At 40.9% G+C, this 24178-nt stretch overlaps 2 protein-coding genes across 8 annotated transcripts in view; one reads left to right on the forward strand and one right to left on the reverse strand.

The window, feature by feature from the left end:
• NSD3 (nuclear receptor binding SET domain protein 3) overlaps positions 1–17797 on the reverse strand; it is a 152727-nt gene extending 134930 nt beyond the window's left edge. The window contains 1 exon segment of the mRNA XM_020985237.2: positions 17638–17797. The gene's annotated coding sequence lies outside the window, so the exon portion shown is untranslated.
• A 99-nt stretch (positions 17798–17896) lies between these two features.
• LETM2 (leucine zipper and EF-hand containing transmembrane protein 2) overlaps positions 17897–24178 on the forward strand; it is a 40592-nt gene continuing 34310 nt past the window's right edge. For 5 of the 7 annotated variants that reach the window (XR_013484591.1, XR_013484590.1, XR_013484592.1 and 2 more), the window contains exons 1-2: positions 19971–20051; positions 23725–23868. Coding sequence is in view for 3 of the 7 variants with exons in the window: in XM_078149584.1 (XP_078005710.1) it covers positions 23791–23868 (78 nt within the window). In the remaining 4 variants the exon portion in view is untranslated. Of the gene's footprint in view, positions 18507–19968; positions 20052–22698; positions 23338–23724; positions 23869–24178 lie in introns of those variants that run through there. The other 2 variants (XM_078149586.1, XR_013484589.1) reach the window with 2 other exon arrangements.

Raw genomic sequence — 24178 nt, forward strand, 5'->3', positions numbered from 1 at the left:
GTACTATTATTTCACTTTTATAAAGGAAGAAACTGAGACTTGGGAAGGAATTGTCCTGGGTCACATAACTGTTAAGTAATGATCTAGAAGAGGGGACTCCTAATTCAGTGTTGTACATTATAAATGCCTTCCAACTTCACCTCTCACTGTTTCCCCAAACAAACTCACATCGTCCAGAGTGTTCTTCTCATTGTGGCCCTCAGAGGTCACTTTTTGTTTCATACCACCTTATTTTTCCACAGGCTATTAGCTCCAATGTTTCTCCTTCTTGACCATCCAAATGGTTTCCTTGCTTAAGTTCCATGTCCACCATGTAGTTTTTTCTCTATTCCAATCCATATTCCACAAATGTACTAAATACTATGTGGAGAAGCAGCATGGCATAGTGGCCTCAAAGCCAGAAAGGCCTGGGTTCAAGTCCCACTTCTGATACATACTCGTAGCGTGACCATATGGAAGTCACAACCTCTCATGTTCTAAGCAGCTCTATGTCTTTAAGTCGCAACCAAGTTTTGAAATTCTCTTAATGATAAGCAAATATACCTTCTAATTTCCCCATATCTGAAAATTTCTTCCAGTCAGCTTAGTTCAAAACTGAGATATCTTTGATTCCTTCTTCTATCTCCTATTCCTTCTACTCATCTCCAAAGTGTGCTGCCAAGTCCTACTGACAGTGATTCTACATCTCTACATCTTTGTATCTATTCTACATATTTCTATTGTATTTTGCATTATAGTTATTTTTTCCTAACTCGTCTCCCTGATTAAATTATAAGCTCCTTGAGGACAAAGACTATTATATCTTATTTATTTTTGTAACCCCCAGTCTAGCACAGTTATCTCAGATATTGTTGATACTTAATAAATATTTGTTGTTGAAAGGTATATGAGATGCATAAAAGGAAAGGTCTAAAAATGCCGGGCTAAGGAATAAGGGCAGATTAGGAAATACATGTGTAATAGGAAAACTACTCAAGCAGCAGTGTAAAAGACAGAGCCAAGGGAATAATGCTATAACAACAGCACAGTAACAAGGGTATCAACCGGTGGTAGTGTGAAAATGGAAGGGAAGGGATGGATTAGACAGATGTTTTTAGCAACTTATGTGGAGGAAGAGGTGAGAGTCAAAGATAACTTTCAATTTTGAGTACGGACAACCAGGAAGACAGAGGTGCAAATAACTGAAGTGAGAAAGTTAAAATTAGGAAGGTCAGGATTTGGGAGAAGAGAATAATTTCTATGAGGTCCTAGTATCATTTAGAAAAAATAGCAATTCATTTATATATTGCTTCACAGTTACCAAGTACTTTATATACATTCTTCCCATTGATCCTTGCCAAAATCCCTGGAGTACAGTATCAAGTATTACTCCCATTTTACAGATGTAGAAACAAAGATTCAGAAAAATTTAGTGACTTACCTAAGGTCACAGAGTCATCAGGTACAGGCAGCTGGTCTCTAACCCACGTCTCCTGATTCCAATCCCAGTTATTTTTTTCCCCCTACCATACCACACTGTCTCCTATTTAAACTCTATACCCCACAATTTAGCACTTGATATGTAAATACAGTAGACATGAAAGAAAAAATTTTATGCAAATAAGTTTTTTAAAAGCATATTAACTAATTCTACAACTTTTTCTAAATCTTAATCCTAAGTATGATTACTCAGGCATTTTAAGCAACAAAATACTCCAAGTTTTTAAATTAATATTGGTTTTATTTTATAATAAAAGTATTTATATAAAGTATCTATGTTTTATTTTATATTAGGCCTTCATGTCAATGCTAGAATCTCTCGCTGCTGAAATGACAAAGAGCACCACCTTTAACATACTGTTTCAATTCAACAAGTCCACATTTATTAAGCCCTAATACATTCCCTTTCAATCCTTTAGGAGAAGGGGGAAAAAACCCAAGCTAGATAAGTTGACAGAACAGAAAAAAACACTACACTAGAAATCAGAACATGTGAATTCAAATTTTGGCCCTGCCACAACTAACTGGGAGATCTTGGACAAATCACTTAACCTTTCCAGACCATTTTCTACCTGTGAGGAAAAAAAAACAGAAGATGCACTAGATAATGTCTAAAATATCTTCTACTTCTAAAATCTTAGGTGGTGTAGTGGATAGAATACTGGACTTGGAGTCAAGGAGACCTGAATTCAAATTCTGCCTCAGATACTTGTGTGATTGGCCAAACCATTTAATTTCTCTATGCCTCAGTTTCCTCACCAGTATAACGATGAGGTTGGCCTCCATGGCTTCTAAGGTCACTTTCAACTCTAAATCTATAATCTATGGTTTCCACTTGTTAACTTTTTAACAATCATAACACTGAACTCAGACTAATTTATCCAAATATGAACTATTAGAATAAGTGACCACTGTCAATATCACAAGTAGTTATATTTGCATCAATTCAGAAAAGTTACTGCAGTTCTATTTAGAGTAACCTAAAGTTCCCACTTAAATATAATTGGCGTCTCAATGAGGCTCTAGGAACTGTATGCTTACTTCATACATCACTGCATTGTACTGGCATTTGGGGATTACACTGGGTTATCTACATAAAAGCAAGTAGAAAGGGTGGGGGCTAGAGAGGAGGAAGAGCAATGGTTTTTGTGAAAGGAGTACTTTCTTTAACATACCTTGAACCTACGAACAGCAAAATACCTTTCAAAAACACAATGTGAAACACATATATTGCTATTTTCCTAGATTTAAAATTAAGTGGATAGATAACATACAAACAGGTCTTCCTATGCTAAACACACCACTTGTACTTTTCCAACAGCCTTAGACCAAGTAAAGTAACCCACTCCATTTCCTTGTTTAAGAATTGCAGAAAACATGGCTAATTCTATCGTTCCTAAAGCATATGCAATTGTTAGCACTTAAAAACTTCATAATCTTTGAGGGGAGTATATCTGTATTGTCACTATAAAAAGACCTTTTGACTAAAATTCTATGCTTACATTTCTTTTCAGATTTACAAAAAAGGGTTAATGTTTGCAGCAGTTCTCCCCACTCCAATGTCTTGTTTGAAACCTAAAATGAAAGGAAAAGGGGAAAAAAGCAAAGGGAAGAGAAGCAGAACACACAAGAGGGAGAATATTACCACCTACTTTGCTGGTTATGGATTATTTTGAAAGACCCAAGAGACAAGGAAAAGAGTTGACATGCAGAAGGGGAATAGGGGTTAATGACCTCAACTGGCACCATCCAGATTAATAATGGTATTTGGGGGGAGGGGGAAATTTATTTACACTGCAGTGTCTGGGAGCAAACATGGCTGCCCCTACCCCCTTTAAATCTGAACAGTCTTCACTTCCCTCACAAGACCCATCAAATTATGTCCTGGCTTCTACCCACCCTCTACCCCCACCCACCGCTAAAACGTGGAAAGCAAAAACACAGCCCCCATCTCACACAATAAAACCTATACCACCTCACTCCAGAAAGGAAAACAGCACTATCTATAACTATTAGCCTTTCTGGCCTTGACAGAAACGGCAGGGAATACACAAAAATAGGAACAAAAGGCTTTCCCTTCCTAACACTTCATCAGTCCCCAAACCCCATCATTTCCTCCCACGCTCAGGGTTTATCAATTCCTCATCGTTCACTTAATTTCCTTCCCTCTCCTCCACCCCACCTCTTCTACCCCCGCCCCCCAGATGCCAGACTCCCCATCCCTTTATGCCCACTCCCTCAATCCCTTCTCGTAACCAGCCTTCCCTCCACTTCCATTCCTTCCTCCCTCCCACGTAAGCCCTCCGACGCCTCTTCCCTTCCCCAACCTCGAATACTACTCGCGAAGGGCCCCTCCATTTCCCTGCCCTCCCCTCTCTTTTTCCTCCCCCCTCCTCCCAGCCCCCTCCCTCTCCCCGCCCCCATCCCACCTCTTCTCCCCTGGCCCAGCCCAGCCCCACTCGACCTCCTCTCTCCATCCTCCCGCTCCCAGCCCCCACCAACAGCCTCCAAGCCAATCCACTCCTCCCCACGGGCTTCTCCTCTCCGTTTCTTTCCCTTTCTCCCTTCCCTGCCCCCCCAACCCTACTCGGGGTCAGCCAGCCCCGGGTAGGTGTGGGCGTGGGTGGGTGCCCGCCCCGCCTCGCACGCGGCGCCACTTTACCTTCAGTCTGTTCCATTCTAACCCCCCGGCCGTGTCAGTGCGATCACAGGAGAGACACGGGGGCCCGGAGGGGGGCCGGAGCGCGGGGCACAGCCGAGGCCGAGGGGGGAGGAGTCGGAGCCAGGCCAGGCCGCATGAATCCCCGGCCTAAATTTCCTCCACGCCGGGTGCCGCTGCCATCGCGGCCCGAACCGTGGGGCCGCGGCCCGGACGGGAGTGGGGGAGGGGCAGAGGAGCTGCGGGAGGGGAGGGGGAAGGGAGGGGGAGGAAAAAGGGGGGGTGGGGTGGCTGCGCAGCCGCTGCTGCCGAAGAAGAGCCCGGGGCGAGCGGCGGGGCTGGCGGCGGCTGCAGAGGGTCTCGGGGACTTGCTCGCTCGCTTTCTCGCTCTTCCGCCGCGGTCTTCTTCTACGCCCCCCCGTCCTGGTCGTCTTCTTCGCCTTCGCCGTCGTCGTCGTCGCTAGCTCGCTCGCTCGCTAGCTCGCTCCGGCCGCCGCCGCCGCCGCCGCGCACAAAGCACCCCCCACTTCTCTCGGGCAACGCCGCCACCGCCGCCAAATCCTCACGCGTTCATTGGCCGAGGGGTGCGATGCCTATTGGGAAGTGTAGTTCATAATGGGGCGGGAGGGAAGGAAAGAGAGAAAAAAAAGGAGGAAGAGGCGAGTAGAGAGGGATGGGGTGGGGGGGGGGTGGGAAGGAGAGAGAAAGAAGCGTGTGAGGTTGGGAAGGGAGGGAATAAACGGGAAACGGGACCGAAAATAAAGATGTGAGGTGAGGGCTACAGGCAAGGGAGAGGAGTGATGTAAGAGAGGAAGCAGAAAATAAAAACAACATGAAAAAGATGCAGAGTTAGTGTTTCAGAGAAGTAGAAGGGAAAAGGTTATTTAGCATTCCTGCTTCTCATAGAGGATCAAAGACTGACTTTTTAAAGGTTGTGTTTCCTTAGGACACATTGTAGCTATTACCTATTCTTTGATAATAACGAATACTGAGCAGGTGAGAGATGAAAAACATTGTATCAATGTAGACTCATTCTTTCAGTGTAGCACTGAAGATGACTGTCAGCTTACAAACGTGCACAGTTAAGAGCTTTGGGGGATTAAACAGAATCCCAGTGCCTTCTTGAACTATGTCTTCGCTCCAGCACCTGTCATAGAACATAACTCAAAAATGCTTTTGTGATCTGGCTAGTGTTTACTCGGGATTTGACCCTGAAGGGACAATCTTTCCTCTGCATCTACCCCCCTCCTTGCAATGGAGTGGTTTTCCAGACTGTAATCGTTAGATGGCAAAGACTGCACCTCCTTTCTCTTTTCAGGAAGGCCTACAAACATCTCTTCTAGGGATCTAGGCCTCTACTGACTCTCTTCCTGCTGTAACTATTGACTCAGAGGCTTATGGGTAATGTGGAGTACGTCAGCATCTCTACTATATCCTGGACTGCTTGGGGAGCTCAGAGTTCAGAGAGTTCCATGCAGATCACGTAGCTTCTTTCCAGTTTGTTTCTCAATGTGCCTGAGCTGTCAGTGCCCTCTACTGCTTTTTCTGTCAGACCCTGTCAGACCAGTTGCTGTGTGAGAGTTTCTGTTCTACTACCCATCCTTAAATGCTCTTCTTCCCTCTCTACTCTATGAAAATTATAGCACAAAAATTTTTCTTCTCTTTGTGATGAGTCAATAAAACCCTGCACATTGACCACAATTAGTGGGCCTTGAAGCATCTGAACTCCAAAGGTAGTCCAAAAGGACCACAAGCACTGCATGTGCATAAGAAAACTAGTAGTATTGGTGTCCTCTGAGTGTTGAGAACAACAAAGCTGACCATCTTTGAGGACATGTACTGCTCTATCTTTGCTGCTGTTGCAAGAATTCCTGGGCTACAATTGAACACCTGAACACCACTCAAACAAATTAAATTGAAAAGTTTTCTCCCAGTCACTGTCTTACTTTAGGAGAAGTACTCATTATTTGTTTGATGTTATCATCAAGGACATGTAAGTCCAGAAATAGAAGTGGTCTATTCATGTAGCAAAAGTAAGTTATTAATGTAATATTTAGTATCTGTGAAATAGTCAAACACCTAGGAGAATGTCTCCATTGCATTGGATAGATCTTCCTAGGAAGGATTTATGTAGGGGTAAAGATAAGAATCTTAATTCTTGCACCTAGTGAGAAAACAGATGACTTTAGATCGACATGTGAAGGATATATTCATATCAATGAAGTGTTGATGTATTTAGATTTATAAAGCACTGGTCTTCAGAAGAGCTCAACCCCTTTAAACCTTAGACTTCTGTAAGAATTAAGATGAGGAGTGATCACTACTATTACAAAAATTCCATCAATGACTCTAAGTTTCTCTTATCAGTATTTTTGGAACTCCAATATGCTTTATTGTACCAAAGATTAAGGGTCTTTAAAAAGTATTCTTATGATTCAAGGCAGATTAGTGGTTGCTTTTGGTCTGCTTATTGCTTGTGGTCCTTTTGGATTTGAATGCCTGGCACTATTCCAGCATGATTAATATTATGTATAGTCTTTAACCTTTAATCATTGGTACCACAGAGAATATTGGGGCTAAGAAAATGCTAACTGATAGTCTGGAGAGGGAGGTTGATTAAATGTGTAATTTCTTTAGTACCGTAAGCTCCTAGAGAGGAACTCCTTCTACCAATACAAATCTGTACCTGTTTTTGCAATGTGTGGTCTTTAGAGAGTTGACTAGAACATTGAGAAATTAAATGACTTGCCAGAGTCACACAGCCAGTGTATGTCAGAGGCAGGACCTAAACCCTGGTCTTTCTGGGCCAGCTTTCTATGTACTGCATACAACACATGGTCTCTCAACTGGTAATTCCTCTAAATACATATACACAAATTTATTTGCTATAAAAGTACTTTTTTAGGATAGAAGAAGATAAAAGGTATAACCCAGCTTCTTAGAAGGAGAGTTGCAAAACAGGAATTTGGGAATGGAGGTTGTGTGGAGGTAGTCTTTTGCCTATAAATTAATAGGAAGCACAGAGATAATTTTATTTAGGCTTTTATCATGTTTAAGGTTAAAGAGCTTTAAATGCAATAATTTACAATCCTCACCAGACAGAATCATGATTAAGAAAGCTGGGAGGAAAATCACTGAGATATTTTTCCAGCCTAGGTCAACATAGGGAGATATAGAGGTCTACAGATACTGGGGACAGAGTCTAGCCAGGAATGTACTGTGTAGAGCATTCTAACCCAAGAAGAGGTTGTTCACAGGGACAAGAAGTCCCAGATCTAAAGTAAAGGGGCCTAACTTGAGTAGGATGCTGGAACAGGTGCGAACTGGCAGCTCTGTTGCTCACTACCCGGATCAAGGTTACAGATCCAGGGTAGACTCATGAGGGCACCTGTGCCTGGGATGGCATTCCAGACTGAGAAGTGGTCATGAGCCCTGAGCTGAGCTGTGTTCTGAGCAAAGAGTAGGTTCAGAAGCAAGTATTTGCTGTGTGGCTCTGATCACAGGAGCAGATCTGGTTCTCAGTGCCAGTTTCCAGCCCAATTTGAAGCCTACAAAGGAATAACCAGGGCAGGAATCCTAGAACAAAGGGAAGTTTAAGTTCTGTCACCCTGAGACAGGAGAATTTTCTAGTTGGCTGATAGTGCCTAAGTATAGCTGGAACTCCAAGTGGAGAAAAATCACAGTGTATTGTTCAACCCAAACCCAGGTCACAAACTTGTAGAGCTCTTACCAGTGAGATAACAATCAGACAGTCCTAGATCAGGCCATTTTGGGAGCACTGAAATCTTGCAGATCTCCAGGCTGAGCTATCCCAGAGATCCTGAAATAACACAATGTATCCCAAGAAAGCAGCAGCACGAGCAGCCCTGACAGTCCCTCCAGAAGCATGCAGAGCCCAGCCCTAACAAAATCAGGAGTCCAGAGTCATGAAGTAGGTTAGAAGAATGAGCAAACATGAAAATATTCTCACCATAAAAAGCTATTATACTGACAATGGTGGGAACATTTAAGACACAAAACTAGAAAAAGGGAATGAATCCAAAACATCTATGAGCAAAGTCTCAAAGAAAAACACAGCTCAGGGACAAGTTCAACTAGAATTCCTGGAAGAGATGAAGCAAAAGTTTTTTTTTTAAAGAGTCAAAAATGTTTTTATAAATGAAGTTAGAACACTAGAAGGAAAACTGTAAAAGAAATGAGACCTATCGAAGAAATAATTAGAAAAGGAATTAATCTCATAGTATAAGAGGTACAAAACCTTACCCAGGCAATTAACTCCCTGAAAATTAGAATGGACCAAATAGAAGTTAATGGCTTCATGAGAAAACAAGAAATAGTAAAACCAAGTAAAAAGACTAAAAAAGTAAGAGAAAAGGGACTACCTCCCTCCTGATAGAGAGGTGAAGAACTTAGAGGGCAGAATGAGACATGTATATTCATATATGTATATATATATATATATATATATATATGTGTGTGTGTGTGTGTGTATTATATATGTGTGTATGTGTATTTATATCTATATATCTATGGAGAGGAAGAGGAAGAGAGAGATGGTCAATGAAGAAAAATGTTTTTCCTTGACTATACATGTTTATAAAAAGGGGTTTTATTTTATTTTCTTTCTCAGATGAGGAAGAAGAAGGGATAGAAGGTGGATTTTTACTGATTGAAGAAAATAAAATTTACTAGGATAATATAGTAAGAATAGCACAAAACATCTCTCAAAAAAAATGGGGTGTACTGTCCCATAAATAAGAGAAAGGGGCAGCTAGATGGTGCAGTGGATAGAACACTGGGCTTAGAATCAGGAGGATGAGTCTTCCCTGTTTGCCTCAGTTTCCTCATTTGTAAAATAACCTGGAAAAGGAAATGGCAAACCACTCCAATATCTTTGTCAAGAAAACCCCAAATGGGGTTACAAAGAGTCTGGCATGACTAAACAACAACAACAATACTATTTGACAGGCACTGTGCTGAATGCTTTACAAACATTATCCCATTTTGATCCTCACAATAACCTTCAGCTTTAAAACTCTGAGCTTCAGTAAACTAGGCCAATCAAGTATCTGCAATAATCCAGCAACAATATGAAAAACCCCAGGAGTGGAGGTACTCTAGGTGGCCTAAGGAAGGATGAACCAGCCCAGGCTGGAAACAGAGCTCCCATGCAGAGCAGTAATGGGATCTGGTGAGGAGTGGCTGCTGCACTTCCAACATGGCTGAGAGGGAGACTTAGTGTTTTGTTTTGTTTTCCAAGCTCAACAACAAGAATTGGCTGAGGGAGGGGGCAGGGAAAGGTCATAGGGTACTCAGGAAAATACAACTTTGGAAACTCCTAGTAAATTGATTCTCCTTGCCTGGCATATTGGGCATGAATGAAAGGACCTCTAGTGGTCAAGATCAGAAGGCCAGTTACTTAATAGGCCATCTAATTGGCAAATGTTTTGCTTTTCTGAATGAATTTTAGCACCCGCCATGTTTCTTTCTTATAAAGACCCAGATGAGCAAGAGCTATGAATCAAAAGAAATATGTTCCTTTGAAAGGGAAATGTGGGGCCAGATAAGGTGTAGGAGAAGACTTAAAGTGTCAATGACACTGGCATTTCTTTTACCTTGTCTTGCTGATACCTCAGGGTTATATTGCAGGATTTAGTGTTTCAGAACCTCCATAGGCTTCGGAGGTCTGTCATGGCCACTTTAATGAATTATTTTAGTGAAGAGTTTTTCAGTGTTTAATCAATCAGTTAATCAATCAGTAAGCATTTAAGTGCCTAATATATTCCAGGCACTGTGCTAAGCACTGGGTGTTCAAATATAAAGAATGAAAAATACCTACTTACAAAGAGCTTAAATTCTAATGGGGTAGGATATAACAAATAGATACATAAATATATACAGCAGAAATGTAAAATGATTAAGTACAATTAAATTAAAGCAATTAAATACAAGGTGATTTGGGAGGGAGAGCCCTAGACATTGGGGGGAATCAGGAATGGCTTGATATTTGACATGTTTCTTAAAAAACAGAAGGGACACTGAGGCAGAGGTAAGAAGGAAATGAATCCAGCATGGGGAATGATTAAGGCAAAGGTAGAGAGTGGCATGTGTGACAAACAGAGAGAAGGCCTGGTTGACTGTAATGCCAAATGTGTATGTGTCTGGGGTGATGTCCAATGAGGCTGGGAATAGTTTGAAGACAGGTTGTGAAGGGCTTTAAAAATTAAACAGTGGAATTTATATTTTATACAAAAAAATACAGCCCCTGCAGTTGACTGAGTAGGGGAATCACCTGGTTAGAGCTATGCTTAAGGAAAATCACCTTAACAGTGAAGGATGTCCTACAGTGGGGAAAGGCAGGAGGCAAGGAGACCAACTAGGAGACTGCTTCAATAAGCTAAGTGAGAGGTGATGAGGGCTTGAACTTAAGATGGTAGCTGTGTGAGGTAAAAGAAAGGGTCAGATGTGAGAGATGTGAAGGTACAAATGGCAAGATTTGGCAACTGACTGAATATGTTGGGGTCCAAGATAATGCTGAGGTTATACACACTTGGGAGATTGGCAGGATGGTGGTACCTTCAACAGGAATAAGTGGAGTTTGGAAGAGGAGAGAGTTTATGAGGAAAGATAAGGAGTTCTGATTTAGAGAAGTTGAGTTTGATATATCTCCAGGACATACACTGAAATATCTAACAAGCAGTTGTCAAAGTGGGACAGAATATCAGGGGCAAGACTAGAGCTAGACATGCATCTCTGTGAGTTATTTGCATAGAATTGATAATTAAATCAATCGGAGCTAACAAAGTTGAAAAGAGAAAGTTGTTAAGGGAAAAGAGTGGAGAGCTTAGGACAGAACTTTGGAGGGAACATTCACACTGAGGAGGACATGCTGTAGCTGATGAGCTAGCAAAAGAGACTGAAAAGGAATGGTCAGACAGGTAGGAGAACTACAAGAGTAGTGTCACAAAAATCTGAGAGGAGAACGTGTTCAGGAAGAGAGTGGACAGCAGTGTCAATGTAGCAGGTAGGTCAAGAAAAATGAGGACTAAGACCATCAGATTTGACAATTAAGAATCTTTAGAGTTCCCAAATCATACTACTAATAACATTAGTTCACATTTGTGTTTCTGACAAAGTGTTTTCCTCACTCTTTGAGGTTGGTATTATAAGTGTTATTAAGCCCCTTTTATGGATGAAGAAATGGAAATTTAGAGAAGTGGCATGACTTGGCCAAGTCTAGTGTCAGAGATCAAACTTGAAACCAAGTTTTTGTACTCTCAAGTTCAATGCTTTTTCACCAATTCAATTCCACAAACACTTATTTAACTCTCCCTATGCCCAAGGTGCTGTGTTAGAAATGGGGTAGACTAATATAAACTTCTTCCTTCCCAAGCCTGGGGTGGATTTTCTGAGGGACAGGCTACATATATGCTATATTGCATATATGTAAAGGCATGTAAATCCTGATTGGCTGTAAAAATACTGATTCAAAACATTGTGTGAGCCAAAACATTGTACATGAATAGAGAAGGGATTTCTTTGGACTGCTGGGGAAGACTTCAGAAAAGTACTTGAAAAGAGATGGTCACAAGAGACCAGTATGAACTTTTGAATGGCTATTAGTACCTCTCAGAGCTACAGATATGTAAAGGAAGCTGGTTCTTAATCATATTCCTAGACTTCCAGTGCTTATAACTCTAGAAATTGCAGAGAGAGAATTTCTGTTTGGTGATTCTCTCTCCTGGTTTGAGTTGAGACTTTATCATGCACCAAACTAAAGGGGCTGTTTACTTTTGTATATTATTTGGTCTATTCTATTTAACTTTCCTACATCTATTTACTGTTTGCTTGGATAAATGTGGTTAGTCATATTATTTGTGATTTTTTTTTATGTAACCAGTATTTGGTGGGAGGGAGATAAGCTGCAGAATGTAAACTGAGTGTTACATTTCCTTAGAGAAATCAAGGAAAGTATTCTGGACCTCAAAGTATTATACACCTTAGACTACCAATATTTGAAGTGTAGTATATAGATGTAATTCTAATACACCTCTTGGAAATAGAAGAAAGAAGGTGCAATCTGCCAGCCATGGACCACCTTCTGCTCCCCGTAAAGGTAGAAATTGCATTCTTTCTTGAAAAGGGGTGGGCCAGACCCTGGATATCTATCCATGACACCTGTGAGCTAGCTACATCTTTATAGTTACATATTCCAATCACATATATTTACATAAAAAGTAAAACTGTCCTTGCCCTCAAGGAGTCTACTTTATAATTGGGGAAAGAACATATCTATCTATCTATCTATCTATCTATCTATCTATCTATCTATCTATCTCTCTATCTATCAGTAGATGCGCTTTGTATGGTGGCATATTATATACCTGTCATCCCCGCTATGGGAGAAGCTGAAGCTGGTGGATCACTTGAATTTAGGTGTACTGAGCTGCAATAAGGCCAAAGGCAACTTGGTTTCTATATAATATCTGACACTGGTATGGCAAACCCTAGGGAGTAGGGGTCCACCAGTCTGCATAAGAAGAGGTAAGAATTGGAGGTGAAGAGGGAAAACATTCCAGGCACGTGAGACAGACAGCAAGAGCATAGGGATGGGAGATGGAACACCATGTGTGAGGAACTGCAAGTATAGAATGATAGGAAAGGGCCAAAGAACTTCAAATGACAAAGAGTAGAATTTATGTTTGGTCCTAGATGCCTTGGGTAGCATTAGAGTTTATTGAGTAAAGGGGTAACATAGTCAATTTATGCTTAAGGAAAATCACTTTGGCAGCTAAGTGGAGGATGGATTAGAGGGGGGAAGAGGCAGTGGTGGTTGTGTGAATGGAGAAAAGGAGATATACATGAAATATTATAGAGAAAGATATATCTATATCTATATCTATCTCTGTATCTATCTGTTGGGGGGGATGTGCTCAGGGAAGACTACTACCTCTGATGTGAGGGTTGCTTTCCACCTCTGGTGTCCACCTGATCCATCTAACTCTCACCTGTGGCTCCAAGAAGCCATAGCATGAACAGTGGCCACACACTGGTAAACCATTTTGGCAGATGGGCTAAACCAGATTAAGAGTAACCAAAGGGTCTCAAACCCATCGGTGAGTTAGGGGTGTGGTATGTCTACCTCAAACATGTGAAGATTTCCCCTGGCAGAATGGGTGGATGAGAACAATTTGTCTCGACAGCCATGAAGGTAGCTGAAGCAGGTGCTGTGGAGCTCTTAGAGCTTGGTTTGACATCAAAGACGCCTAGGTTATCCACTGCATCTAGAGCTATCACCAGTCCTCTTGACTTTGTCCTACCACTGGACTGTGATCACTCTGGAAGACAGAGTGAGGCCAATGACTTCGTGCAACTCTGCCTCACTTAAATCCAATTTATGCACAAATCAAAAGATATCACCCGTACCATTTTACCATTTTTACCTCTCTCAAAGTCCTGTGGCAACAGGCAAGTAATAAAGCAGCAGGTGCGGTTACGCTGGGAGCTGTAGTCACAACCCTGCATATAGGTGGCCCAGGCCCTAGGGCTGTCTTCTCACTGGAAGCAGCAGTGGGATTCAGCAGCCCCCTGGGTGTCTAAGCAGCCTTTTAAAGATCACACTGCTCACCTTCTGGTGTGAAGAAGGGGCAAGAAAAGATACCCTAAATATTGTCTGCTTACCAACCCTGGCCTGATTACTGCAGCAGGTGGGATCCTACCCTGTGGATGAAACAAAAAATGTACAAAAACTTCTGCAAAGATGATTCTACTCACCATTGATACATAGAATGTGTGCACACTTATAAACACAAAATCCAATAGACCTGAAAGACCAACACCTCTTACTGCAAGAGAACTCAGTAGGTATCACAACCAAATAGCAGCCTTGAGTGAAACAAAGCTGGCAAATGAAGGCCAGAGTGGTCACAGTGAAGCTGGTGTAGGTTTTGCAATCAAAACTAATCTAGTCAACAAACTTATATGCCTACCAAAAGGAGTAAATGACAGGCTCATGACAATGTGATTGCCACTTATAGGAAAATGCTCCCACCATAACAAACCCTGATGAGGTCAAAGAAAAATTAGGAAGACCTAGAGACCCTTTTCATCAATGTCCCCAAAAAGGATAAACTTATAATTCTGACTTTAATCCTAGAGTAGGCTCAGACTACCAGACATGGCAGGAAGTCCTTGGGAGGACTGGAATTGGAAACAACAGCAGTAGTCACTTACTACTGAAGACTTGTGCATCTCATGACCTCATCATCAATACTGTCTTCCTTTTACCTAAACACAATAAAACTTATTGTGTTTACATAATTGTGTATTACATAATATTGTACATACAACTATTACTGGAAATGGTAGTCAGAGTTGCAATGTTATTAAGTGTGAGCCAGGCCTCAATGAGTGCCTAAAGATGGAAGATGCAAGAAAGGAAGTAATATATGGTGACAGGAAATTTGTTAATTAGGAAGGCTTTCCAGAGGGCACAATGGAAGAAGTAGGAGGATCTGGAGTGGGATGTGGGGGTGGGGTAAGACTGAGGTAAATGAAGATGATAGATGGGACAGCTAGGGCTAATGAAGTTTGATTTTTGGCAGCTGAGATTCAGAGTCATAGGTGTGGTTACACTGGTAGGAAGAGAATCAATCAGTCAGTCAGCAAGTGTTTATTAAGTACCTATATGTGCCAGGCAGGCATTGTGCTAAATGCTGAGAATGATGAAAAAGTAGTGTCATAGAAGCAAAGGAATAAGTGGTCAAATGTCAAAGACGATGACTAAGAAAAAACATCAGAGTTAGTAGTCTAGATAGTTGGTAACCTCTGAAAGAGCAGTTTCAATAGACTAATGGAGACAGAAGGCAGAATACAAGGTATAGATAAATGGGTAGCAATAAAGTGAAGGTCTAGAACAGGGGTGGGGAACCTGCTGCATTGAGGCCACCTGTGGCCCTCTAAGTCCTCAAGTGTGGCCCTTTGACTGAATCCAAACTTCACAGAACAAATCCTCTTAATACAAGGATTTGGACTCAGTCAAAAGGCCACACTCAAGGACCTGGGGGCCACATGTGGCCTCTAGGCTGCAGGTTCCCCAACCCTGGCAGAATTTTAGCCAAGAAAAGAAGGAAACAAATAGGAAAAATCTTCTGGGGAGGGAAAGGTCAAGTGCAGGTTTTCTTAAGATTGGAGAGTTTTGATCATGTCTGTAGACAAGAGAGAATGAGAGAGTAGACAGAGAGAAACTTAAAATGAAAGAGACAGAATGATGAATAGAGCAGCTAGGTAGTACAGTGGATAGAATATTGGACCTGGAGTCAGAAAGACCTGAGTTCAAATCTAGCCTTAGACATTTACTAGCTGCATGACTCTGGGCAAATCACCTAACTTGTTTGCCTCAGTTTCTGCTACTGTCAAATGGGGATAATAATAGCATCTCCCTCTCATGTTTGTTGTGAGGATGGAGTCACACAAAATTTGTAAACTTTAAAGCATTATATAAATGCTAGTTACAAGCTACTATTATGAATGAAGCAAAATCCTTAAGGAGATGAACTCCTCCCATCCCCAAATCCAACTCCTTATAGTGAATTGCAAACTCGGTATGAGTCAACAGTGTGATGTGACAGTCAAAAAATGCTAAGGTACTTTTAAGATGCATTAATGGGAACATTTAATCCAGAACAAGGAAGGAAATATCTCTGTTATTGTATTCTGGCTTGGTCAGGCCATATCTGGAGTATTATGTTCTGTTTTTGGCTGTATGTGGACTAGCTGGAGCATGTCTAGATGAAGGCAGTTAGGATGGTATTAGAACTTGAAGCCATGCTATACAAGAATTGGGTGAGAGAACTTGAGTTGCTTAGTTGGAAAAAAGAAAACCTAAGACTTGTTTTACTTGGTTCTAGAAGGCAGAACTAGAAGAAATGAAGGGAAATGGCAGAGAAACATAATTCAACTTGATATAAGAAATAATTTTCTACTAATGAAAGGTATGACAAATGAAATGGACTATTGGAGGTCTTCAAGCTAAGGTTAGATGAAGAGAATTCCATGCAATAACTTGAATAACTAAAAGGTACCACACAATGGTAAGCTACCATTACACCATCTTCAGGGCTACGATTTATATAAGTGCTTTTTATATTGTATCCTGAAATTTGTATATTTGGGAAGTACTGAAAATTTCTTGACGTGTCCTGAAATTCCTTTCAGCTTCAAGATCTTATGATTCTATTTGGTTTGCATAATTATAAGTTAGTAGGGGATTGGAAAGTAGGAATGGTATTTATCTATTCAGGTTGTTATAGGCACAAAGAAACCTGAGTGCTGAGTGAAGTATTGTTGATTCAGTCAATGTTGATATTTCAGTGCCAAGGCTCAAAATAAATATTCAATAGAACCCAATATCTGTAAAAAATAATTTAAATAAAATGTTGTGTCTTGCAGTAATTATCAAGCTAATAAAAGCTAGGTGGCACAGTATATAAAGCTCTAGGCCTTAAGTCAGAAAGTACTGAATTCAAACACTATCTGTGTGTCCCAAGGCAAATCATTTAACCTCTCTGGGCCTTTGTTTCTTCACCTGTAAAATAAAGATAAAAATATCACCTACCTTCCAGAGTTGCTGTGAGAGTAAAGTGAGATAATATATGTAAATCGTTTACATAAATGGTAGTAGTGATGATGATGATGATGATTGCCTAACATTGTGGGGTACTTTTCAGCTGTTTAAGTTATTTTGTGGAATTTTCTCCATGAAATCTTATGATATCCTCACAAAAAAACTTTGTAAAGGAGGCAGGATAGATGTTTTCATTTCCACTTTACAAATGAAGAAATTGAGGCTCATTAAGAAGTAAGTTAAAACCCTGGTCTTCTGGCTCCCAGCAGAAAGTGCATATATGCTACCTGCTCTCTTTGATTAATAAGACTTTAGTGAGTGATTCTTTTCTGTCTTTGTATATCTGAGGCTTAGCACAGTGCTTAATGAATGACCATTGAATAAATGAATCAGTCAATGGACCCGATCAAGGGCATAAATGGAGGAGACAGTTAACTTTGTGAGGACGCTGGTTGTAGGCTCAGTTGCAGTCAGCATGAATTTGTGGTGGATTTAATCAACACTATTTCATGATTACCTCTAGCAACACTGGGTTGAGGATCAGTAGATTGTAAACATCGGGGGAAAGCGGGGCTAAAGGATTCAAGGGTGGACAGTGCCTCGTCGAAATGACCATAGCATCTAGAGCAGGTTCCCCACCCCTCACCTAGAGTCTAAAGATTATCAAGGGATGGAAGTGAGTACAGATATAAATAAGCAATTGTCTGGGAGCACGTGGATGCTTCATGGACTATCACAAAAGTCTTGCAAAACACCTTTTTTTAGAGGCACTCAAGGTTCGAATTAAGCCCTCTCTAAAGAACAGGCCTGAAGCCTGGAAAGGGGACACAAGAACTTTTCCTCATGTGTCTGAATAGCCAAGAATGAGACTTACAAAAGTGATGTCATGCCCGACGCCACGGTGGTTGCCAAGGCGACTTGCGTAAGTTACGCTAGCAGTACGGCGAGGGGCAGGATTCATCCAGCGTTCCCACTGGATAGGGCTGGAGACTGGCAGTACCCTGAAGCCTTCACAGCCTGATGCACCTGACACCTCCCTCTTCCTCTCCCTCCCTCTGCACCTCCCCTCAGCTGTCCAGTCCCGGAAATCATTCACTGGGCGGGAACTAGGCCAGACTCCTCTCCTGGGCGTCTACATGAGCTGAGCTAGGGGCCTAACCCGCTAGAGGCTCTGCGTGCTCATTGGTCCGTGAAGCTGTCAGTCATCACAACGGCCTCGGGAAGAGGTGGAGATAGAACCATACAGATGGCGGAGGAGGCGGGACGGTCCGGGCGAAGCATCGTTGCGTAGCCTCTGGCCTCAGGCCCCTCTAGCGCGGGGAGGGCTGGGAAGGCAGTGGGCGGAGTGAGGCAGCCGTTCGGAAGGGCCGGGCGGAAGAGGTCGGGGCGGGGAAGGCCGCGGGTTTGTGCCTGTGAGGGGATCGGAGCGGTTCCGCCGAGGCTGGCCTTGGCCCGCCCTCCCGCCCGCCTTTCTTCCCGAAGCTAGCGCCCAGCTCTCTTCGCCTTCGCCTGACTCTTCTGACTCCGGCCCTGCAGCCAGCTGCGCTCGCTCTCCTCTGAGCCGTGAATTCAAACCTCCATTTTACACGCCTCCCGACCCCTCCACGCCTGTGGGTCCCTGCCTTCGTCCTTTCCCTCCCGGCAAAACCCAGAGCCCACCCCACGCACAGAACCACGCCCACCCACCTCTGACGGGCTGTGGACATCCATTGCACCAGAGTCATGAGGCTGCCACAACCGGAGGTAATCCACCTAGCACTCGGATTAAACTGCAAGATGGATGAAGTGCCCCATCCTCTTCCTGCTCCCCTCCCCATAGCTGCACATCTCGTAGTGGGGAACCGCAATAGCTAGCCCTGGGGTGGGGAACCTGCGGCCTCGAGGCCTTTGACTTAATCCAAACCACAGAACAAATCCCAAACAAATTTGCTCTGTGAAGTTTAGATTCAGTCAAATGGCCGCACCTGAGGACCCAGAGCGCCACAAGTGGCCTCGAGGCCTCAGGTTCCCACCCCTGAGCTAGCCCAACTCCCTTCTCCTCCCTACCTCCCTCACATGCAGGGCACGACTTGCCACCACCTGTGCAGCTTAATTGACCCCAGAACCTTGGAAGTGACTTGCCCTCCCCCGCAACACACACACCTCTGCCAGCGGAGGGTTATCACCTTCCTGACCTCATGTCTCCTTGCTCACTCTGATCTTAGAGGAGCATTTGAATGAACCTCTGTGGAAAGCTGCCAGTCGTGGGTTGAAAGGATGCTAGCCAGAAGTGGCTCTTAAAGGGGATACATTTCATTCTCTGGCTGCACTCCTAGCCCTGGTCTTGCTGGGAGTGTATACAGGGATAGTCCGGTGTTAAAAAAAAAATCAGTAGTCCAAGGCATTCTTAATTAAAACTGCTGTATTAATTAAAATGCAACAAACTGTGGCTTGGTTTCCCTTAACTGCCTAATCACCGGATTGGAGACTAGGCTTTTTTATTTTGAGGTACCGGAAAGAGCTGTGTAGATCTTTAATACTGCATAAATAAAAAGAATGCCACTTTTGATTTTCTATGATTGGGGAAGGGTAATTTACAGAGCAGAAGGTTGAAATGACAAATTCAGCGCTTAGCGCAGTGCACATAGTAGGCATTTAATAAATATTTATTAAATTTAATTGACATCCAGGGAATTTTACTCTATGTATATATTTATGGCCAACCAGGAAACCTGTGCATTGTTCAGCTACTTGGGAAATTTGGTAATTGAGCAAGCAAGTTAATACAGGAGGCCCACTAACAAGGAATCAAAACATTGTTGGTCACTAGATCATCATGATTGTCTCAAGTAATAAAAGTTGACATATATATAGCCTTTTATTTAAGGTTTATCAATCCTATCAACTGATTTTGCAGATGAGAAAACAGCATTAGAGGTTAAGTGGCTTTTCTAAGGTTACACAGATAGTAGCAGAACAGGGACTTAAACTTAGATTTGTGAATCTATAAACCTGGTGCTTTTCCAGCTGCACTAAAATTGCCTTCTCCAGGCTTTGTTAGTATCTCAAAAAACAGCCCTGTCAAGGCCAGAGACAAGTGTACTTATGATAGGAACATTGAAAAGAATATGCAAACAGTTTTAGCTTTGCAATAGTTGCTAATTTAAATATCAATTTGTAATTGTTGACTTCTTAAATACTAAACCATATCCTACTCCTTTTATCTAGGTCCCTTTGTTGACCAGTTGAAACCAATATAAATATGGCTTTTTATGGCCGAAATGTGCTCTTTGCTATTGCTAGAACAAGGTAAGACCTGGAAATTTTTACTCCCTATTGACATACTTCTTATTTTCTAGAGGAAATATTTTATGGAATTTAAGAGTGGGGTGTAAATTTGGGGATCTTTGAGTTCCATTTTACATACTTATGCTCTGAGATGAAGCATTCTGTCCAAGGTTAAATAGTAAGTTAGTGGCAAAGCCAGGACTAGACCCCAGTAGTTAGTGCTTTTCCCCATTTCGTAGGATTTTCCCAATATTTTCATGTTTTAGAAAATTGACACATATTTACTTGAAATCACTCAAATGAAGCTTTCTAATTCCTTTGAAATGAGTGCTCAAAAATATCTAATCAAGAGAATTTGATTAGATGGTCAGTAAACTCCTTTCAAGCTTTAACCATTCTGTTATATATTATATGAAGATTTATGTATTATAGGTGTGCTATAGTTGTAAATGATCTTACAGTGATATAATTGTAATTAATGTTTGTGGTTACACAGCAAATGCTACATGGTATTTTTAGGTTACTGGGAATTGGCCAGTTATAACATTTCATATTTCTATGGCACTTTAAGGTTTACCAATCTTTTTCTTCGTAACAATCCTTATTTTGCAGTTGAGGAAGTTGGGTATCAGCAAGGTTAAGTGACTTGCTCATAGTCATCCAACAAGTGTCAGAGCCAGAATTCAAACCCAATCACTTACTCTATAGAAATCTTTGCACTAAACTGAGCTGCCTCTCAGTATTTTGTACTTATAAAAAGAATAGCAGCAAAGATGGGCTATCACATGAGAAGTTTCTTTGCTGGTACTGGTTTCATTTTTATTTTTAAGCAACCACATATATTAGTCTAACTTGAGATGTGGGATGTTATATATTGCTGGAATGTACCATCTGTCTTGGCTTATTCTGATTCATGTTCATAAAGCTCTCCAGGAACCTTAAAGTAAAGGGCATTCTGTAGGTGCTTATTACTTGAGGAAGTTCCTGGCGTGATACTAAGTAATTAATGCTTTTGTGTGATTGGTTAATCACTAGAGAGAAACCAAGGTGTTTCATTAAAACAATGTTTATATTACTAGAAAAGTAGCTACCAACACTATAATTTTACCTGTTTTTTGGTGGGGTCATAAGATGGCAAAACTTTTTGAATGTGGTTCCTGTTGGAAAATATATTACTATTAATACCAGTCATCTTCAGAGCTTTTAATTGCTATGATAGCAATTTATTCCTAGAAATGGACTTATACATTAACATCTTTTTTTTAAAGTTCTGTTTTTCTACATTGTTGTCATTTCTTAATATTTTCCTTAAAGAAACCTCCCTTATAACCAAGAAATATAGTTAAGCAAAATGAATACTCTGACCATACTTGACCGAATATGCCTTATTATGCATTTGTAGTCCATCACCTGTTTACTAAGAGGTTGGAGGTATATATTATTATCATTTTTTTGCAGTCAAGGTTGGTCATTGGGTTGATGATGAGTTCTTTTGTCCTTTAGTGTTATCCTTGACATTTTTGTGATCATAGTATGTATTGTTATCTTGATTCTGCTTATTTTGTTCTGTATCATCATACAAATCTTCCTCTTTCTCTGAATTTCTCATGTGTGTTGTTTCTTACAGCTCAGTAATATTCCATTCATATGCCATAATTTGTTCATGTAGTCTTCAGTTGATTAGCACTCAATTTGTTTCTCATTTTTTACTACCATATAAAGTATTGCCATAAATATTTTTATATATATGGTACCTTTCCCATTGTCTTTGTCTTCCTTAGGGTATGTGCATAGTAGTAGTATGGTAGGTCGAAAGGTATAGACAATTTAGTCTTTTATCTGGTATAGTTCCAAATTGTTTTCCAGAATGGTTGGATCTATATTCATAGTTCATTAGTAGTGTGTTTGTGTGTTTGTCTTCTTCTGGGTCTTCTGTCTTTTATAATCTTTGCCAATTTGATGGGCATGAGGTTAAAGCCTTAGAGTTATTTTAGTGTGCGTTTTTCTTATTATTAGTGTGGAGCATGTTTTCACATAGTTGTTGATCATTTATATTTCTTTTGAAAACTGTTCATATCTCTTGGTCACTTAAGACCTTTTATTTGGGGATGAATCTCAGTTTTATTCAGCATGGTGCCGAGGGAAGAGGGCTGGATTTGAAGTCAAAGGAACTGGGTTTGAATCCCAGTACTATCACTTACTATCTAGGTGACTTTGGGCAAGTCATATAATCTCTTTGGGCTCTAGTTTCCTCTTCTATAAAGTAAGGGGATTCAACTAGATGACTTCTATGGGTCCTTCCAGCTACAATTATATGATCCTTATATATTTGTATAAATCCCCTATAATATTTTGAAAGTCAGGCCCTTATCAGAAATATTTGATGTGAAGATTTTTTTCCCCAATCAGCAGTTTCTCTTACTCAAGTTAAATTTGATTTCTTATTCACATTGCTGATGGATTGTTTAATTTAGCATGAAAATATGCTGCCACAAATTAGAATAATAACCAGTTATTTTATGTTGTTTATTCTGAAATTATGGGGTTAAAAGTCTTGATTTCATTTTAAGTGGAAAAATAAACTGTGCCTAAAGAATATACAAGCTTTAAAAAATTGTTAAATTTGTAAAAGTATATGCTTAACTCAGCAGTGTTCCTTTTTTTCTAGAGGTCCTCACCTTTTTGTCCACCCTACCTACCCTCGATATTCCCCATCAGTTTCATTTCTTCAACTGGCAGACTCCCATTTAAATCAAACCTATGTGAAGAACTATGGGAGCAAAAAATTCTTGTATCCTATTCAATCAAGCAGCAAACTACCTTATTTACAAACTAAGGCAATACGAAAACTACATATATCCACATGCTGGCTTCAAGATTTCCCAGATAAACCTAAACAAACTATGGAAAAATCAGTAACAGCAAGCCCCCAAACCCCAAAAGAAACAGGGATTAAGACTGAGGAAGTTAAGCAATCTTTGAGACAAAAAATTGTGGATGAACTTAAACATTATTACAATGGATTTTACTTGCTTTGGATCGACACCAAAGTTGCTGCCAGGATGGTATGGAGACTATTACATGGACAGGTGCTGACCAGACGAGAGAGACGAAGGGTAGGCAAGAGGAAGGGTGAAGTTGAAACTAACTATTTGAGAACTAAATTTTGAGGACAACTAACATGTTAAAATTTCAAAGGGATTTTTTTTTTACTAGTGAAAAGAAAGGACTAAGACTCTTGAGTTCTTTACTGACTTGCTGTATAGCTTTGGGCAAGTCACTTAACCTGTGCTTCCAACTATTTAGCTGAAGAAAAGGTACATTTGCTTTCCAACCTTTCTAAGGTGTTGAAGGACTTCAGATAAGAATTGTCCTTCTAAGTGCAAACCTAGTAGTATCTCAAGTATATACATGTTTTCAGAACTAATATTGAAACACACTGCATTATTAGAGTAGAGGTTTCTGTCTCAGATGAAAGCACTGAGATCCCATTAACATGTTTTGATTAATATAGAAGTTTTCCTTGACAGTATATAATAAATATCCATACAGAGCCTTAGGGAAGGGAAATATCCTGTCTGTTTTGGAAGCAGCAGCAGAAAATCTGTCTTGGGTTTTAATGCATTAGGAACCCAAAGCAACTTTCTGATATGTCTTAAAAGAGTGAACATTACATATGCTTTTAATTCTTTAGCTGCTGAGAACTTGTGCTGATCTCTTCCGCCTGGTTCCATTTATCGTGTTCATAATTGTGCCCTTCATGGAATTCCTGTTACCAGTATTTCTGAAACTCTTTCCAGACATGTTGCCATCAACTTTTGAAAGTGAATCCAAAAAGGTGTGTATATCTGTACTTTAACTTGTTTTTCCCCTAAAAAACAAAATAACATTCGACTTTTATTATGTCATTTAAAAGAATGAATAGGTTGAACTGTTGCCAGGTGAATCTTTCATTGGGAACCCATCAAAAGAGAGAGCCTTTATTGTGTTTGTTGTAGACTTTTCTGGGAATGATTGCATGAAGGTTGAAAGTGAAGTCTCCTTGTAGATTTATTTGGGAACCTAGCTTGATACATATACCTGCTGACATTTAGGGGGATTGTCCCGTAATAGAATCATAATCTGTTGTGGATAATGTAGGCTTCTAG

This window comes from Phascolarctos cinereus, unplaced genomic scaffold (assembly GCF_003287225.1).
Source record: "Phascolarctos cinereus isolate Bilbo 61053 unplaced genomic scaffold, phaCin_HiC Scaffold_2;HRSCAF=192, whole genome shotgun sequence".
In the NCBI taxonomy this organism is placed as follows: Eukaryota; Metazoa; Chordata; class Mammalia; order Diprotodontia; family Phascolarctidae; genus Phascolarctos; species Phascolarctos cinereus.